The 19,544-nt window shown below is 52.5% G+C and overlaps 2 protein-coding genes across 10 annotated transcripts in view; one reads left to right on the top strand and one right to left on the bottom strand.

The window, feature by feature from the left end:
- Positions 1 to 10,809, bottom strand: part of TBC1D16 (TBC1 domain family member 16) — a 75,263-nt gene extending 64,454 nt beyond the window's left edge. For 2 of the 3 annotated variants that reach the window (XM_028112495.2, XM_028112494.2), the window contains exon 1: positions 10,736 to 10,805. The gene's annotated coding sequence lies outside the window, so the exon portion shown is untranslated. Of the gene's footprint in view, positions 1 to 10,735 lie in introns of all 3 variants that reach the window. The other variant, XM_028112496.2, reaches the window with a different exon arrangement.
- A 956-nt stretch (positions 10,810 to 11,765) lies between these two features.
- The window catches only part of CCDC40 (coiled-coil domain 40 molecular ruler complex subunit), a 39,449-nt gene continuing 31,670 nt past the window's right edge, over positions 11,766 to 19,544 (top strand). For 2 of the 7 annotated variants that reach the window (XM_028112328.2, XM_028112327.2), the window contains exons 1-5: positions 11,766 to 11,883; positions 13,139 to 13,202; positions 13,626 to 14,132; positions 17,666 to 17,810; positions 18,846 to 19,021. In XM_028112328.2, coding sequence (XP_027968129.2) covers positions 11,855 to 11,883; positions 13,139 to 13,202; positions 13,626 to 14,132; positions 17,666 to 17,810; positions 18,846 to 19,021 — 921 coding nt within the window. In that variant the 5' untranslated portion in view covers positions 11,766 to 11,854. Of the gene's footprint in view, positions 11,884 to 13,138; positions 13,203 to 13,625; positions 14,133 to 14,664; positions 14,854 to 17,665; positions 17,811 to 18,845; positions 19,022 to 19,544 lie in introns of those variants that run through there. The other 5 variants (XM_028112329.2, XM_088028099.1, XM_028112325.2 and 2 more) reach the window with 5 other exon arrangements.

Here is a 19,544-nt window from a genome sequence, read left to right as displayed (position 1 = left end):
TGCCCTTCACTGTCCGAGGCCATGGGGCTCCACGCCGGATCCTCAGCCCACCTGGCTCCGTGAGGGCCCCTCCTGTGCCCCCAACTTTGTTCCCAGGTCTCCCCAAAAGGGCCCTAACTCTCCCAAGCACAAGATTCTTCTAACCACCTCCTGAAAGTCACCCCTCCCTTGTCTGCATCTTTACCTAGAAAGATCCATCACTCCCTTCTCCCGAATCACTGAGGTTCCCAATATCAGCATCGCCTTGAAAATCACGGTTCTGGGACCCTCACCCCCACGGCAGAGGGTCCCACAGTGTGAAAGCGGCTGCAGACAGTAACCAGTAGGTGTGTCTGCGACCCAGTGAGACTTGATTAACAGACTCTCTCCTGAATCTCACAAGTCACCACGTGTCACAAAAAATTCTCCTTTCAATTTTTTTTCAACCATTTAAAAATATAAAATCCATCCTCAGCTCGAAGACTAGAACACAAGCAGAAGGCTCGATTTGGCCCATGGGCTGCAGACAGCTGACCCCTGGCTCAGACCACCATCTGGATACTCGGCCCCTCTCCACCCAAACAGCCTCTCCGGGAAGCCTTCCTGGCCTCTCCAGGTCCTCCTTTGTCTCCCCCACTGGTTCTAATGTCTGAACTTTGAGGCACGCCCCGGCACCTGCCAACCTCGGTATGAAATTCTTAAAAAAAAATCACATGGCCCCTACACATCATGTTGTCTGTCCAACTAATTGTCTAGAAAAACGATAGTTATTCTAATGATGATTCTGTTGTCCAGAATATTTTTAGAATTCCAGAATCATTCCAGAATGACAAGGTCCCTTAATGAGCCGTACAAGAACATGAGTCCCTTCTTTCTAGACCCGCGCTGCCCGGTAGAAATGTAATTCGACCACATACGCAATTTCAAATGTCCCACTAGCCGCGTTTTTTAACAGAAATGAGGAAGATTAATTTTGGTAATATACTCTGATTTCACTCGTTATTTCCCAAACAGTATCATTTTAGCATGTAATCAATATGAAAACAATTACTGATGAGCTGCTTTGCATTCCCTCAGCCTCTGGAGTCTGGTGTCTGTTTTGCGTTAAGCGCATCTCGGCTGGGACCAGCCGCACTGCAGGGGCTCGCGGCCTCCGTGTGGGCGAGGCTGGGGTCCCACCTCCTTCCGGGGGCCTCCGCCGGTATTCCTTCTTCGTTAATCCTTCTAACCGCCAGGCTGGGCTGCAAACAACTCTCAGCCGATTCTAAAAACCAAACCGTCCTTCAGTGAAGACGTTTGCCCCCATGGAGGGTAATCAAAAGAATGTGCTGGAAGATTTGAAGGGGATCCCAAAATACAAGTGCTCACATCCTGCCTTTTCCCACACACCCGATGCGGAGCGGATGCTCTGGGCCACTGAGGCTCTGGCAGATGCGTCCTCCTAAATGCGAGGTTTTACAAACGAGAGAACGGGGTCCGAGCATTCAGGTCACTCAGTGAGCAGAAAAACTTGGCTCCTAAGACCTTTGTCCTCTGTGTTCAGAGTTTGGCTCCCACCCCACCCCGGTGGGCAGGGGACAGTGCCCGCAGCTCTGGCCCCAGGGTGTCCTGCAGAAGGCCGTGCCCTGGGGGTGTCTGTCAAACACCCCCCACAAATATTCACTCCCTTGAGACACTCCCCACTTATTCTCTAAATGCATTTGTTCCTCTGTGAGCCGACTTCATTGAAATGAAACCTGGTTCCCAAACTCTGTTCTCTATCAAAAACTACATGCGGAGAGAGTCCTTGACCTATTTTTTTTTTAATTTTTTTTTTTAAGATTTTATTTATTTGACAGAGAGAGAGAGACAGTGAGAGGGAACACAAGCAGGGGCAGTGGGAGAGGGAGAAGCAGGCCTCCCGCGGAGCAGGGAGCCCGATGCGGGGCTCGATCCCAGGACCCCGGGATCATGACCTGAGCTGAAGGCAGACGCTTAACTGTCTGAGCCACCCAGGTGCCCCCTTTGACCTATTTTTGAATGCTTTTTTTTTCTTGTAAATTAGGAAACAAGCTCAGAGACGCACAAAGAACACAAGTTCCTTAAATCACAGGATCCGAAAGCATTTGTGTGTTTTCTCCTACCTTCTGTGCCTATCTTATAAAAAGCAAAGACCCCCCACTGGGATGACCCCGGGTCTTGCCTTCAGTCATATCATGAGTGTGTTTTTCCACGTGTTAATGAGTCGAAGTGTGTGTCTTCCCCTTGCCCCCAAATCGTATGTTGAAGCTCAAACCCCCAGCACCTCAGAATCTGGCTGTATTCAGAGACGGGTCTTTACAGAGGTGATTAAGTTGGAATTAGGCCATTAGGGCGGCCTGAATCCAAAGTGGCTGATGTCCCTTAAAAAGAGGAAATTTGGGGGAACCTGGGTGGCTCAGTCGTTAAGCGGCTGCCTTTGGCTCGGGTCATGATCCCAGGGTCCTGGGATCGAGCCCCGCACTGGGCTCCCTGCTCAGCTGGGGAGTCTGGGGGTCTGTTCCTTCCTCTACCTATGTTCCCCCCGGCCCCGCTCACTCTCTCTCTCTCAAATAAATAAATAAAAATCTTTTTTAAAAAATAAAATAAAATCTTAAAAAAAAAAAGGAAGAAATCTGGAGATGGACAAGGTGTCCAGAACGGGGCACAGGTCCAGGAGGAGGCAAAATTGTGCCATGGAGCAGTGGTGAGGTGAAACGGGAAGGGAGCGTGGGAGGGAGGGAGGGGGGCCTGCCAACTTCAGGGCGGGTGGGCTGGCAGGAGGGGCAGGGGCCGGGCTGGCGGCACACAGGGAAGCTGAGTGGGAGGAGCAGAGGAGGGTAAAAAGGGTGCAAAAGTTCCCTGGGCTAGACTGGGACCCGTGGCCCAAGGATGTGACCGGCCCCAATGCCACGAAACTGCACACTTCAAAATGGCCTGGGTGGGAACCACGCTGTGCATACTTTACCGTGATGAAAAATAAATAGGGGCGCCCGGGGCGGGGGGCTCAGTCGTTGGGCATCTGCCTTCGGCTCAGGTCATGGTCCCAGGGTCCTGGGATCGAGCCCCGCATCGGGCTCCCTGCTCGTCGGGAAGCCTGCTTCTCCCTCTCCCACTGCCCCTGCTTGTGTTCCCTTTCTCGCTGTGTCTCTCTCTGTCAAATAAATAAAAAATTTTAAAAAAATCTTTAAAAAATAATAATAGCAGTGGAACCTGGCGAGGGGTGTATAGATGCTCTCTGTACTTTCTGCTCTTTTTAATGTAAACCTAAAACCCTCTAAAAAATAGAAATTAATTTTAAAAAAGAGGGTGGAGACGACAGTGCATGCACCCAAAGAACCCAGGCGGAGGCTGGGCTTGGGCAGAGGGAGGCAGGGAACGGGCAGGGAGCCAGCGGCAGGACGAGTGACAGCAGGGTGACAAAGGGAGCTTGGCTCTCCAGGCTGAGGGCCACGGCCAGCAGCGATGCTAGGGCCTGGCAAGGGCTCACACCCTGACGGGGATCTTCCTAGTGTCCTTGAGTCCCAAGATGCATGACCTTGAATGCTTCTGGCTCACAACCTGCAGAGCAGTTTACACCTGTGACCTTAGGGACCTGGTGTCCCATGGGGGCGGAAGGAGCAAAGATAACCAACCACCCCTCCTGGTAGACCAGAATGCTGTGCTCCAGGAGGTCTCCCCAGGTACAGAACTCTGAGGCAGGAGAATGCCAGGTCCCCTTTTGTGGGTCTGGGGTCTTTCTCTGGGCGGATGACTTAATCTCATTATACCTCGGACAGAGTTTGGGGAGACGGGCACAACCTTTAAATGCCGTCAGCAGAGATCCTAAGGCACACAAAATTAGCCAATGCTCGAAAGGGGGCTGAGAGGAGCCTGCAGCCAGGAACCTCTCCCTGACTTCCCCCGGCAAGGACTCGGAGTTAGCTGAAATCAAAATAGCAGCCGAGATACTCAGAGCACATTGTACCAATATTCCAGAGCCTCTCCCCAAATCCCGAGGGAGGAAGGTGAACAGGGAGGCAGCTCAAGGTAGATCCTTGATGACGATAAACGTCATTTTCCTCCGATGCGTTCCCTTAATGTCTCTATTTTAAAACAGTTATGCCTGTTTCAGTCCTGTGGATTTGAGATTATAAGCTCCTGGGTCCAAGACACCTGTGAAAAGTCCCCTTCATGCCTGATGTGCCTACCAGAATGCCACCTTCAGTAAAGTTCCACAGGCTTTGCTTTTGCCGACAGAAAGGACAGCAGTGCCGGCCCGGCAGTCGGCACAAGGAGCCAGAGATAGGAGTATTGCCAAGATCCAGAATGAGCGTCAGTTTGGGTGCAAAAAAAAAAGTTATGATTTTAAAAAGGTATAAAGTAAAAACAGCAGTGCCGGTTTCTAGCCATCTACTGAGCCACGATCGCAAGCCGAGTTCTGAGCCGCTCTGAGCCATTGCAACCACTAGGTTGGGCCAGATTTTTGCAAATAGGCTATTGTGTCATTCGAAAGGACAGAACAACTTGGCCTCCCCTCAAAACACACACATGCTCATAACACGGAGCTCCCTCTGCAGAAAGCCTGCCCTGCTCCCCGCGGCTCTTCTTCCAACACCTTGGAGAACTGCGGGTTGTCAGCCACCTGCAGCCTGCAGGGGAAGAGAAACTGGGGACCCAGGAGAGGGGTTTGGGGGTGGCTGCTGGGGGAAGAGGGGCAGGTCTTTATTTCACAGCCCTGTCTGGAACTGGCCCCGCTGCTGGGTTGTGGCCAGGGGCGGCGGCCGGCCTCCACAGACCGAGCTCGCTCCTGGACGTCCCCGGGAGCACCTGCCACCGGCCCAGGGCCCGAGGCAGCCGAGGCCTCGTAGCTCAGCGTGGCAGTGCTGGTGCGGGGCTCTCCTCTAATATTTACAGGGCAAAGCAGAGACACCCATTACCCAAAATTCATTCCCCAGGAGTTGGTGATTTATACCTGAGGAAAAGTCCTGGGCAGAGACAGAGCCTAAGTCACTGAAAAGCCAGAAAGGAGCAAAACACGGATTAAGAAATGACACCCTTTAGGAAAGACACAAGTCGCCCCGCATGCTTCCTTCAGAAAGCACTTCTGTCGCCCACACGTTGGTTTTCTGTGGCTGTTTTAACAAGTCACCATGCATTTCACAGCTGAAAATAACACAAATAAATCAGCTCACAGTTCTGAAGGCCAGGAGTCTGACCCAGGGCTCAACCGGTTCAAACCAAGGTATGGGCAAGGCTGAGTTCCTTCTGCCGCCTCCAGGGAGAATACGTTTCCCTGCCTTTTCCAGCCTCTAGAATCCACCCCCCCCCACACCCCGCAGCCCTTGGCTCGTGGCCCTTCCTCCACCCTCAAAGCCACCGGTGGCCATCCAGGTCCTCCCGGCCATCACAAGGCTCCGTCACTGACTCTCTGCACCCCCTCTTCTGCTTTTAAGGACCCTGGGATGACGCTGGTCCCACTGGATAATCCAGGACAATATCTCTATCTCTAGGGCGGCTGATGAGCAAACTTAACGCCACATAACCTAACCGAGTCCCAGGTTCCCAGGATCCGGACGTGGACAGCTTCAGGGACCATTCTGCTGCTGGCCACACCATGGCAAAGACACCGGAAAGGACGAATTTCTAGCTCACCCGCTGACTGTCAAATTCCCACGCAGAGCGACCACCTTTTAGGCAATATGATGGGGACCCAGGCCTAGAGCCAGGAGAGAGGAGGACGTGCACCCCCATGGCCCCTGGGAGCAGCAAGATGGGTCAGAGGAAAGTGCACGCTCACGCCAGTGCCTGCCCTTGGCAGCTTCCTCCGCCCACAGCCTTGGTTTCCTCTCCTGTATAAAGGGCCCCATCAATTGCCAAACAGAAAAATAGGAGCAAAGGTACAAAGTTCTCTTCCAGAACCTTCCTAGGAAGACCAAAGAAATCGGGCAGCCTGGAGCCACTCTAAGAGGCAGGAGCTTGACTTGTCCTGTTGGCTGCTCTGGGCTGTGCACCTGCCTTGGGCCCACCTGGCTCAGGTGCCGGGATGCAGCTGTCAGCAGGGCAAATGGGGTCCTGGTGCCTCCCAGGGCTGCCAGTGCCTGCGGACCGGAGACTCCAGCCCGCACCCATCCTGACGGCTGATCACCGTAGCAGGGAGAGGCAGGTAGGGAGCAGAGGGCCACTGGACACGTTAGGGACGTGTGGTGGGACGAAGCCCACAGATGATTACCCCCCTGGCCTCATCACTGGCAGGCCACTCAGGAGCAATAAGCCCCGGGCTCCGGTCACCTGCCATGTGGCTGGCAGGAACCGGTTCCTCTGCTTTGCTCTCAAAGCCAGATCAACACAGAGCGGTGAACAGGCGATGCTATTTAAACAGGAGCCAGCCACACGAAAACAAGGATCATTTTCCTCCCACACAATATCTGCTGCTAACACCCCTCAGAGGAGACCCCAGCTCTCTCTACCTTCCCAGAACCAGGCATGTGCACCAGGGTCCTTCCAGGAAGCCCCTACTTTGCGGTTCAAAGGGTGATCTAAACCCTGCGGGTAGACTGGCTCAGGAACCCAATCCCTCGGGCACACGATTTGGGGAAGTCGGGTCTTCCAAGCATCATCATGCAGACAAGACACGTGTGGGCTGACACGACCCCTCTTCTCTGCGTTGCTTCCCTTCACGTCATGGGGCTCATTGTAGAAGAGAGAGGCCTTCCCGGCACATACATCACATTCAGGATGCCCATGGAGAAGACTGTCACCCAAAAACAGGGTCGCTGTGGGCAGGGCCTCTGCATACAAGGGAGGACAAGACAGTCAACTTGTATTTAAAATGAAGGAACAAAGTGTAGGGCATAAACCCAGTGCTGGAGGCTTGGACCAATCGCCCTCCGGGAAAGGACCTCTGAGAGGCCATAAGGACAAGACAGTCACAGGAACGTGAGGGGGAGTTGGTGGCCAGCTTCACTGTGACTTCCCTCTTTTGGCTGTCCAGCTGCCGCTTTGATGATCACCTACTCCCTGGAAAACCCCAAGGCCTCTGCCTCTCAAGCAGGAGACCACTCACTCTTTGTGCCCCCTTGACAGTAAATACCAAAACACTATTTTTTCCCCAAAGAGCTGAGGAAGTAGGGCCTGGGAGATGAAACTGACCTTAGAGATGAGCTAGGAATGAAAAACAAGGAAGGACTGGACCCAAAAAGCAAGGAAACGTACAAATCCAGCCAGGAAGCCACCAACCGACCCAACAGTGGGTTAGGTGCACCTGATGTCGATACTGTTCCTGTAAACTCTAATACAGAGAGCTGAGGTTCTCTGTCTATGGTAAAGGAGAAGCTAAGGCACCACAAAACAAAAATCCAATGGGGGGTCGGGGGGTGGGGGATATATTGACAATATCCCTGAAAAACAACACAGTTGATCTTGCTCCGGGGGAAAACTTTTTAGTTACAGAAACTGAAAAGTGAAAGAGTGTGAAATGACATCTGTTAAGAATGCCCTTTGCCCCAATTTCAGACAAAGAGTGTAATGACCAGTTTGTCAGACTATTGAATTCAGGGTCACTCAGTGTGGAAAACCAGCACAAAAACCAAAGTATACAAGCTAGTGCAGACACGGGCTGGGGCTGCACCCCTATTATGGTGGTTTCTACAGTGGGCAATCCAGAAAGAGCATGGAAAAGACACTGCCTCACCCGTGTACCTGCAGGCAGGTGGGTCCCTATGGGTGGCTTGTCACATATATTAACTTTAAACACCTGGACAGACTGGCCACCCAAGGCTCAGCAAGAGAAGGGCATGCCATCCGGGCTGGATGACGGCTTTGGGAGCATCACGCTCTGTCTTCAAGTGGCCAGACCTTGCTCCTCCCTGACGATGGCTATATTAGTTCTGAAGACACAGTAAAAGACATGCTTCGGCTAGGATATCACCAGACAGCTCATCAAAATAGATTTATTAGAGATGCAAGACCCAGTGCCGAAGGACGCACAGGTGGTCAACAGCAAAAAACACCACTACTGGGCACCTGGGTGGCTCAGTCGTTAAGCATCTGCCTTCGGCCCAGGTCATGATCCCATCGAGTCCTGAATCCAGGGAGTCTGCTTCTCCCTCTTGCCTCTCTCTCCCTCTCTCTCTGTCTCTCATGAATAAATAAATAAAAACCTTAAAAAAAATACCACTGAAGTGAAAGGAAAAAGGTCTCCTAGACCATTTCCCTGAATTCAGGGGCTGGGGAGACTGCAGACTTGTGCTTTCTTTTCTGTGCATGGGGCTCATCAACAATCATCAGTACTGTACAAATATAACAGAATGATGTACAATACAATGTACATCAGTAAAACCCACCTGGGCCCCAGCTGCTACAGTTGCTTCACTGTGGAGCCGCAAGTCCATCCGTCCTTCCCACGCTGCCCTCCTCACGCTGCCCCACGGTATGAAACGACCTGGCTAATCTTACATGAGAGAAGACTCAGGCCTGTGAAAAATTTGGGGTCCCTCAGCTGGGGAGGAGGGGCAGTGGCCAAATCTCTACTTGAGACCTGTGTTTCCAGACAACCCGGTCATCCTGGTCCCGGGAACAGCCTGCCGGGACCCAGCGACCCGCAAGTTCCAAGGCAGAGCGTGTCCCTATCCCTAAACGGTGAATTCTACTTCTGCACAGAGCAGCCTGCCACCTGACGGACCACACATACCACATACAAGGAATTAGGAAATAAAATCAAAATGTTTTTACCAATTTGCTAACCGTGAACAATCCAAATGATGGTCATTAATAAAATTTTTTTAAAAAAATTTTAACGCTCGGTATGTGCCAGGCACTAGGTGCTTCGGATGACCATTGCCTTTGAGGTAGGTAGAACTATCTTCACCGTACAGACGGAGAAGCTAAGGCACCCAGGAATGAAATTGGTGCTGCGTACCAGGGTTGGTATCTGAACCTGGCAGTTTACTTTGGGGGCCACGTTTTTAACCACTGCACAGAGCCACCCCAAACCAGGGCAGAGAGACTGGGGCAAGCAGGTAGGCTCCAGAAATCCAATGGCCGTCTTATCAAACGCTTTTATACGAGGCCCGAGAGGCTCCTTCTGGACAAAAGAGAACTGATATTAGCAGCCGGTGCGTGACATGGGATTAGTCCCTACTCTCTTGCTTTTTTATGAATCGTCAGGCGAATGAACCGTCTGCAAAAAGAGGGTCAGGAAGAGTGTGTGCACGCAAATGGCAGGCACCCCTTACCAGGTAGGAGGCGGTACGCACAGCCGTTTCTGGGGCTGGAGCGTCCTGGGCCTGAGGATGCGTGAACTTGGTTCTGTCCTAGGTGCATGAGCTTGGGGAATTTACTTCTCTAAGGCTCAGGGTTCCCATCTGTAAAATGGGGATAACCTCAGTCCTGACTTTATGGGCTTGTTTTGGGGGTTAAGTGAATTCATGCATAATAATCAAAAAGTATGTACACAACAACCATCATCGCTGGAGGATTTTAAAATTCCACTGATAAGAACTTTTTTAGCCATACTTTGAGATTCTGCTCACCATCAACACTCCACAAGCCAACAAATGCCACAGAAAACATAATAAACGCATTCAGCATCCACGTGTCTCCCAGTACCGACAATGGGCAACTTACATGAATTCCCCAGTTACTACTACAAGGCAACCCCTACTTCAATAATCCTGTCTTTGCAAAAGTTTTCGTGGTTCTTCAAAGCCTTCAGTAGTCACTCATCCATTAATATTTCTACCAAGGAATTTCTAAACCTAACAACACAGATTTCTAAAAGTTCTCTAAATCAATCAGTGGCAGATTGGGAACAGATTTCTGGGATCTGGCCTTCTGCAGCCACCCTTTGATAATAGGCTTCCCCACATGGCCATTTTTGAGAACCATGTCTCGCTTCCTTCCAGATGCAAGAACCGGGGCCTTCCCGTGGTAAAGAGAGATCGGTAAAACCAGGGGGGAAGGGGGGAGACCAGCCCAGCTTCTCCTAGGAACTTGGTGGGGCAGGAAAACAAACTTCGGAGTGGGGAGCAACAACATATTATGTTGTTTTCCATCTCCAAATAGAATCTGAACTAGATTGTGGCCAACATATGACACCAACTTCCGAGTGTGGGAATAACAGGATTTCAAGATGCCCCAGCTTCTGGCAGGGTTCCTGAGGTTATATTTAGCAATCTTAAATTGCCTATTTTTTTTTCTTTCTCCTTTTTTCTACTCTTTCTTTCTTCTTTTAAGTAGAGAACAAGGGGGAACGGCCCGGCCTAAAGGAAGTGAGTTTCCTGACGTGCGGTTCTTTACAGCCAGACCACCGACCCTAAGGCCCAGCAATGCTGAGAGCGCGCGCGCCGCCGAGCCGGGAAGCACACTTCGGGGGGCTGTGTCTGCAAACGGCGGCCCCCTGCAAGTTCTCCTTCGCGTGCTCTGACGATCCAGCCAAAGACAAAGACCGCAAGTTCTCCGGTCCACGGCTCCACACACGCGGGGAGGGAGTCTCCCCGAATCAGGTCCACTCCCGGCCCGGGGCGCCCGCACCCGCCGCGGAGGGGGTCCCCGGGGGGCTTCTGCGTGATCCCGCGTGCTCCCACGCCGCCCCGCTCCTGCCCCGGCCCCGCGCCTCCTGGGGCTGCGGCCGGACCCCGGCCCCTCCCGGGCCCCGTCGCTGCAGGCCCAGAGCCCAGCGCGCACCCCCACCCGGTCCCCGCTGAGGGGGCGCCGCCCGCTCCCCCGCTGACCCCTTGGACCCCGCCCCCGCGGCCCCCGCCCGGACCCCGATACCCACCCGGGTCCCGCAGCGGGGGCCGGATTCGCGCCGGCTCCCGGAGCCTCCTCCGCCGCCGCCGCCGCCGCAGCCGCCGCTGCCGCCAGTGAGGCGCAGCGGGGCGGGGACACGCGGCGAGGCCCGGCCCCCGGCCCGCCCCGGCCCCTAACCCGGCCCCTAACCCGGCCCCTGGCCCAGCCGGGACCCCAACCCGGCCCCGGACCCCAACCCGGCCTCGGGCCTAGCCCCACCCCTGTTGCAACCCGGACCCCAACCCGGACCCGGACCTGAACCCGGACCCTGCCCAACCGGCCCAACCCGGCCCCCAACCCAGACCCCGCCTTCCCCCCCCCCCAACCCGTATCCCAACCCGGCGCCGGGCCCAGCCCGGTTCCCCGCCGAACCCTCTCCCCCCAACCCCTTGGTTCGCCCCGACCCTGCCCCAGTCACCTTTCGCCCTCGGGACCCAAGTCCCCCGCCCCAGGCCGTCCTAATTCCGGGTCCCAGGACTCTGGCCCTGATGGCAGCCCCGCGCCCCCCCGGCAGTGAAGACAGGACCCCTGGGACGCTCCAAGTGCGCGCTCGCCCTCGCTCTTCTGTCCTCTCCATTTATATTTTTCCTCTATGTGGGGGTAAGAAGTGATCATCACCCTCCAAAAAGCCACTGAGCATCCTTCTCCGCCAAGGATTCTTCGCCGCACCCCCGCGGAGGGGACGCCGAGCACCCCCGCCCCAGGTCTGGAGATGGATGGATGGGCACCAGGCTGGGGCCCCCGCGCCCCCCCCGCAAGGTGCAGTGTGCTCCGGAGCCCCTCGCGCCCCCACCTCCGCCTGCCACCTTCGGGGCACTGAGCGGTCTCGGGTCCCCGGGTGCCCGGCGCGGTCCCTGAGGCATTTGAGTTGCCTGGCTGGACGCTCGTGGACACTGTTGTCGCTTTACTGAACCTGAGCCAGGCGGGACAGAACTCGGACTTAGAGACGGAGAAACTAAGTTTATGTTTTAATGTATTTATACATGTAGGTGCTCTGCGTTTGCAGCGCACCTCGGTGGCACAAAGGCCGCGCCGCCGCGCCGCCGGCTCCAGCCCCGCGCGTGGTTCCCGCCCGCCGGATGTTGACGGCGTCGCCTAGCAACGGGACATGGCGGAGCCGGGTGGCCAGGACGGCGGGTAAGCGGGGCGAGGGTCCCGGGTCTCGAAGCGGCCCCCACGCCTCCCCCTTGCCCTCACGCCCTTTTCCCCGCTCCTCTGCCCCGTCCATCCTCGCCCTTCCGGCCTTTCGCGCCTCCCTGGCCACCCCCAGCCCTCCGCGCCCCTTCTCGTCTCCCGTCCCTTTGTCAGCTCCCGGTCCCCTCCCTCTCTCCCCTCGCTCGGGTCGCTGGGCTCTCGAAACCCCGGGGCTTGCTCGTCCCGCAGTAACCATGGCAACCACTATGCTCCGTGGTGCCTGCGCGGATAGTTTGCGTCCTTGTAAATAAAGCAGGAGAGCGCGGAGGCTGGTGGCAAGGATCTCTACCTGCCTGAGGTCTCTCTGTGTGCGGAGGATCACCGAGAGGCTTCCTGGCCGCGGGGACCCCGACCCTTCCCCTGCCACCCCCAGACCTCCAGGAGCGGGGGCTGGGCTGGGGACAGAAACTATTTTCAAGAATTGGGCCTTTTATCTCAGACGCTTCAGTAGTGTTTCACTTTTTTTAAAAGATAGATTTATATATACTGACACGGAAAGCAGTCCAGGTTACATTAAAAGAAAAGACTAAATGGAAAACAGTATGTAGAGTGTGGCCTCTAATTGTGTGTGTGTGTGTGTGTGTGTGTTTAAATGCATAGAAAAATATTTGCAAGAATATATCCTTAAATCTCTTTTATTACTAGTGGTTATCTTGAGAAGAGAGAAAGTCACAGAGGATTTTCGTTCTCTGTGTCACACATTTCTGTATTTCACTTTTTTTTTGAAAAAATGAGCTTGTATTTTTAATTAGAAAAAAATAATTTTAAGAATGTAAATCAGGACGTTTTTGTACTATCTAAATCATGGGGGAACTAACCAAGAGTCTCTAAGAGTCTTTGTCTCTTTTGTGCAACTTTCTCTTACACTGTATTTCTTTTCCCCAGTTTGGCCCCAGACACAAGTATATTTAAGGTGACTTTTCTGTTGTAATGTACTGATGCTGTTCCCTGAATATTTCCATAATTATTTTTCATTCATTCATGGAACAACTCTTTTGTGACGCTCCCTCCCTCCAGGTGACAGGCATGATCTAGTGCTGGGGTTGGTGGCAAACATGACAAAGTCATGGCCAACAGCCTAGAGGGAAGGCATATAATCAACAAGTAAATAAGAATATAGACAGACACCAGGAGGTGATCAATGCCAAGAAAAAGAACACTGTTCTTTGAAACTGTTAAACTGTATTTCTGCACCCAGGTCTCAGCTGGAAGGCGAATCAACTTCTGCAGGAGAGGAGGCCCAGAATAATGAAGGCGACAGGGTAAAGTTCCCTGTGGGGTGGGCTGTGCTCGGCTTGTCTTTACTGGGAATTAAAGAGTTAAGAGTTCTGCTCAAGAAACCTGCACGGGGATCCTATACCTTGCACTAGAACAGACTCAGTGCCCTTGCAGAGAGACTCGTTTTCCTTTCTCCCCATTCTTAAGTGCTGGCGGCTAGTTGGGATGCCCCGCATCCCCTACTCAGATCACCCCGAGGTTTTCAGAACTCAGGTTCTCTAACAAAGGATGCAAAAAATTACAAACACTGGAGGGAACAGATAGAACATGGAGCTTCATCTTCCAGGGACACGTAGGTGTGTGCAGATGCAGTTTTCCCACCAGTATAATTACACAATTACGAGCAGAACTTCCCGGGAGTTTTTGACTGTGTTTCCTGATTTTTTTTTCCTGCCACAAATCTGCAGGCGTCACCCACAGGGAAGACCGGTGACCAAAACATTGACGAGGCTGTTGGTGCTGCCGAGCTTTCTGAAGGGGAAATTGAAGCCTCTGGGGAAGTCACAACTGAAGGAGAAATCGAAACTGAGAGAGAAGTGGAAATTGATGGAGAAGTGGAAATCAGTGGAGAAGTAGAAAGGGAAGAGGAATTTGAATTTGAAGGGGATGAAGTCGAATTTGAATTTGAAGGGGAATTCGAATCCCATGTGGAAGCCGCCTCCCCTGAAGGGAAAGTCAGTTCTGTAGACCTGGCTTATTCAGAAGTCGGTGCTGGGGCGGTGCCCCAAGAGGAAGCGGGCCCCACGTACCCAGATGAGCATGGAGGGAGGGAAGGTGTTCCTGAAGACAGAGAAGCCCCCCGTCCATCGGAATCCAGAGATTTGGGGGACATCTCCACACAGCCATCCCGGCAAATAGTAGACTCATCAGAGCAAATAGGCCAGGACGCTTCTAGACCCAGGGCTAGCAGATCGGTAAGTGGCCCCGAGGTCAACTTTATGAAAGTGTTTGACTGCCTTTGTGGTTCGCCACCCTATGTGAGCAACTCGGGGCACATTATAAAAACAAATTGCAATCTCTGTTAGAAATTTCTTAGCAAAGTTAAGTCTTGGGACCCACTCTTGAATGCCAAAAGTTTCTGGACCTTGGGTTTGGGAACATTCCATGTAAGGGCATCCAGGTTTCTGGTTTGCAGAACAGGGCCGTCCAGTGAAACTTTCCATGGTGATGGAAGTGCTCTTTACCTTTGCTGTCCAACATGGCAGCCATCAGTCACAAGGGGCTACAGAGCACTTGAAATGTGGCCTGGGAGATGGAGGAACTGAATTTTTAATGAGAATTCTAATTAATTTAAATTTATATAACCACCAGTTACTAGTGGCTAACGTACTGGACAATGTAATTCTAGATAATCATGATTATAATGACAGTAGTTATGGTCTTACAATTTTCTTTTTTTAATTTTTAAACGAGCATAGGCTTATAGAAGAGTTGAAGTATGATTAGAAGAACTTGTTATTTTTTTAAGCCTTGGAGAGTAAGTCAACCATCGGATGCGCCCACTGCCACCAACTTCCGTGCGTGTTTCCCAAACAACTGAAATACAGCTATCAAACTCAGGAAATGTCGTTATATTACCAAATAATGCTCAGGCCTCGTTCACCAGGTGTCCCAGTGACACCTTTCAGAGCAGAGGTACAGTTCCAAATCACATGTTGCCTTTAGCTGTCCCATCTCTCAGGTCTTAATCCTTCCTGGACTTTAATGACCTCGGCACTTCCAAAGCTCACCAGCCAGCCACCTTTAAAATGGCTCTCAGTTTGGATTTGCCTGGTTCTCCTCTTGTTGTGATCTGGGTTATGATCCCTTGGAAAGGGGTCACAGAGGGAGGCTGGTTCTCCTTTAGCCCCATGCGGTGGTGCACTGATTGTAGTCTGTCCCATGACCAGTGATGGTGCTGTGGACCCCTTAATGAAAAGCGCAAGGCTTCTCCACTGGGAGGTTTTCCTCCACCCCTTTGCATTTAAGAAAAATGGTGTGGGAAGGTGCTCTTTTTGGTTAAGATAGGAAACGTGAGTATTTCAAATCACAACAGATTACCACCATATTGCTAGGAGTTCATCTTTCTCTGAGCAGGGTGTATAGGCCCATCTTTTGTCAGATTTGTCCCTAGCTATTTTGCATTTTTGATGCTATTGGAAATGGCTTCCAGTTGTTTGCTGCGGTACTGTATATGGTAACACAACTGATTTTTTCATATTGATCTTATATTCAGCAACACTGCAAAACACCCTTGTTAGTTCTAGTAGCTTTTTTTTTTGTAGAATCATAGGATTTTTCATAAAGATGATCATGTTCTCTGTGGATAAAGGCGGTTCAGCTTCTTCCTTCCCAATCTGGATGCCCTTTATATCTTTTTCTTGCCTTCTCGCACTGGCTAGAACTTCCAATACAACACTGAATAGAAATTGTCCCCAGTTTGGCCGGTGAGAGCCCATTTAAATTGGCCTTTGTGTCCTTCTGACACGCGGGTATCATTCTTTCTTTTAACCGCCGTCACCCTTGGAGCACTTTCTCATTCTCTGGCACAGAGTGTGCCCAGCCCTAGAATCAGACATTTCTCCAGGAGCCTGGTTGCTTTTCGTGGAAAATAGAATTCAGAAGTCATGATTTGGGCGCTAGGTCCACTGTCCCCAGGCTCTCTCAGTATCATACACACATGACACACCCACACACCGCACACCGCACACGCTGCACACGCCGCATACAGACACAGCTCACACCAACCCCTCTCTGAGTGGGTCCCTCTCAGTGCCCCCTCCCCTTCTGTATTTCCAAGTCCTTTTCCCAGCAATGAGAAGGCTAGTCCCCGTTCTCCCTAACGTATTTATTAATTTGATCCATCCCCCGGAGATAACCTTCACTGCATTTCTCCACCCCCACGTGGACTGTCCTCACCCCACCTGAACCCGGACACCCCCGCCCTGGGCTGCCCTGGTCACTCGCGTCACTGTTGGGCCAACTCCACCCAGGCCAGCCCCCAAATATTTGGGCTCTGACTGTGCCAGGCTGTCCTCTGTGGGGACTCTGGTCACCAGGCCCGGCACCTATGCTGTGAGGGCTCCCCACGGGGACGGCCTCTGAAGCCCGCTCTCCTCTCCCCCCACTGCTGGCTGCAGGTTTGAGTTGATCTGGAAAGAAAGCGAGGAGCAGGGTTACGTTCCTCCATCTTCGACTCTGGTCTGGACATGCCTTTGCCCTTGACATTCCGTCTCAGTGACTGACAACAACCCTCTGGGGTGAGAACTGTTATTACCCCCCTGGACAGACGAGGACACGGGTAGACGGCCTTCCCTGCCCAGAGTCATGCAGCCGTCTGGCTCTTGTTCCCCAGCCACCATTCCGAACCAAAAAGCCACAATCCCACCCCACCTGGTGACCCCTAAAGAGTTAATAACCTTGGAGAGTAACATGATTTGATGATCACTAATTAAGCTCAGAAAACAATTGTCTTCACCTGGTAAGATGTCCAGGTGATTTGGGGTGTAAGTCACTTATTGAGCTATAAACCCAGTTTCCATCCTCGGGTCCCATTTCTAGAAAAGTTACCAGGAAACAGTTTCCAAATGTGATCAATCAGAAAGGCAGAGACACACCTGAGTGAGAGCCCCCTTTCCCTTCCTCCCGCCTGGTGCTCAGTCCTTAGAAAGAACAGGAATTGCAGAGTGGGAGCTGCTCTGTGTCTCGGCGTGTGGGTGCCTCATCGATTTCTTGGTAGGAGAAGCCCTTTCTGGACACCCCAGAGGTGGGCTTGTGACTCTGGGCCCCCATTACTATCATTACAGTTCTGGCCGCCTCAGAGATGGTTTCTAGAATCAGCATCATCTGAGGAAGTATTAGAAAGAGCACGAGCTTCGGGTTGAGGCATCCCAACTCTGAACCCGCCCTTGGCTGCGTGTGTGAACTTCAGGCAAGGTCTTTAGCTTCCGTGAGGCTGCTTCCCCTCAGATAACAGAGGTGACTCATATCTACCTCACAGAGTGTTATGCAGGGTCATTGTTGTTGCTAATCCTTGCCAGATCATCATCAGCAATAATTATTGTCAACAGTAATAACTGCAAGAGTCTCTTTTAAAGCTTAAATGGAGCCAGGCATTTTTAACAAGAGAAGCTATGTTCTTTTTTTTTTTTTTTAAGATTTTATTTATTTATTTGACAGAGAGAGACACAGCGAGAAAGGGAACACAAGCAGGGGGAGTGGGAGAGGGAGAAGCAGGCTTCCCGCTGAGCAGGGAGCCCGAGGCGGGGCTCGATCCCAGGACCCTGGGATCATGACAGAGCTGAAGGCAGACGCCTAACCGACGGAGTCACCCAGGCGCCCCTCCAAATTGTTTTCCACTGCTTCAGCAATTATGTTGAATTTCGAACACTGCACTAGATCAAAATCAAATAACTTTTCAGTCCTGATTAAGGCCTCATTGATTTAGGTTTGGTTGTTCTTCCTCTAGAAAAAATCCGGTGAAGGGCTCCAGCAGGAAGTCTTTCCTCTGGGGGCACGACACCACCTCCGACTGAGCCCGGGGAGCAGCATCACCTCCTCAGACTTTGACGAGCTGCTCTTGAGCACGGAGGAGCCCTTCATCCAGGAGCTAGGTACCGTGGCGCCTGCCGGGTTGTCCTGCCCACGGGATGAGCCCCTTCACATCTCCTTCTGTGCAAGGGGTACCACTCATTCACCCTCTGTTACCTCGTTTCCCATTCAGCTGGGAGCTGAAGGATAGAAATGTTATTAACAAATAGGGATAATATTTATGGAGCATTCACTGTGTTTTATCTCATTTAATCCTTATAGTAACCCAATGAGGTAGGAAGCATTCTCCCATTTTACAAAGACCCTAAGAGTCACTTAGTGACCTACCCGAGTATGTGGCAGAACCAGACCTTGACTGAGAGATCTGATGACGTCCAAACCACAGCCCCTGACCGCCACCCCTCACTGCCTCCTGGTCTCAGAGAGGGGCTCGGGAACAACGCCCCTAAGCCTGCGTGTTTGCTGAGTCTCCAAGGGTCGCTCGGCACACCCTGTCCCATATCCCAGGGCTGTGGATGTGGGAAAGCAGACCGGGGTATTTCTTCTTCCTTATGATACACAAGCGTGGATGGTGCAACTAACAAAGTTTTACATCACTCACCAGTGAGGTGAAGACAGCACACATCCGAACGAGTTTTTAAACTCGTTAAAACAGAACAGGATCTCTCCAGCTCAGGAGGGTAGGGGAAGCTGCAACTAGAGCCTCACTGATACAGCTTGTCAGTCTTATCAGCTGTTTCCCATAAAAAAAAAAAAAATCAAGGTAGTCCATGAGTAAGAAGGCACCTTCCTATTCACTATTTATGTCTAAAAAAGTATCTACAAAATATATTTCCTTCTTGGAATATATTAAAGGTAATATGTATTACCTTTAAAATGCGATTGCTTCTATGGAACATGTTGAACCAACGAATAGAAGATTCATGAACAGAAGACACTGTAAGCAGCATTTCCGAGCCCTAACCCATGGGATGCCTTTTCTTTCTCTTTTCCATTGTGTTGCATGAGGCTGGAAATCAGCCTCTCCTGACAGCACCTGCAAAGTGGCCTCACTAGCCACTGCAATAACCCCTCCATAATGCTTGCTATGCCCCCAGCTGTCCCCCCAGAGGAGCCCGGTGCGCAGCCGGGGAGAGGAGCCGCGCCGGCCTTCCTGGACCGGATCCAGCAGCTGGGCACCGCCGAAGAAGGGACTGTCGAGAGAACGGAGTCGGAGGGGAGTGACGAGGCCGAGGAAGACAGACACCAGCTGGTGGTTCTGGACCCCGACCACGTAAGCACGTGCTCCCGGGCCCTGCTGGGGCCCTGACACGGAGCGCGATCAGAGGTGCCCCTTCACCTGCTGTTGAGCTCACCTCTGCCCCCGCGCCCCACGCCCTGCCCCCAGCGCCGCGCCGCCCCTCGCTCACTCGGCAAAACTGCTCTGTGAGGTGTCTTCTTTCTGTTTCATTCGCCCAGAGTCAGCAATCCTCAACTTTGGCACTGCCGACATTGGGACCCGGTCACCCGGTCTCTGGGGCGGGGCTGTCCTGGGCAGCACCCCTGGCCCCACCTGCTAGATGCCAGGAGCACCCCTGCCCCTTAGCCGTGAAACCAGGAATGTCTCCAGACATCCTGGATGCTGGGTGGGAGCCCAGTCACCCCAGTTCAGAGCCCCTGCTTGGAGCCCACCACCTGAGTTCCCACACCCCACCCTCCAGCAAGCGGGGAAGGCGAATCCTGATTGGATGAGCCCATTTGGAAAGCCGGGGTGCTCCCCGCGGGAAAGATTGGCGGTTGCTATGGAAAAAGAGGCT

Source organism: Eumetopias jubatus, unplaced genomic scaffold (assembly GCF_037043125.1).
Source record: "Eumetopias jubatus isolate StellerSeaLion01/CBP00866 unplaced genomic scaffold, mEumJub1_p1.0 scaffold_10, whole genome shotgun sequence".
In the NCBI taxonomy this organism is placed as follows: Eukaryota; Metazoa; Chordata; class Mammalia; order Carnivora; family Otariidae; genus Eumetopias; species Eumetopias jubatus.
This window is presented reverse-complemented; position numbering and strand designations above follow the sequence as displayed.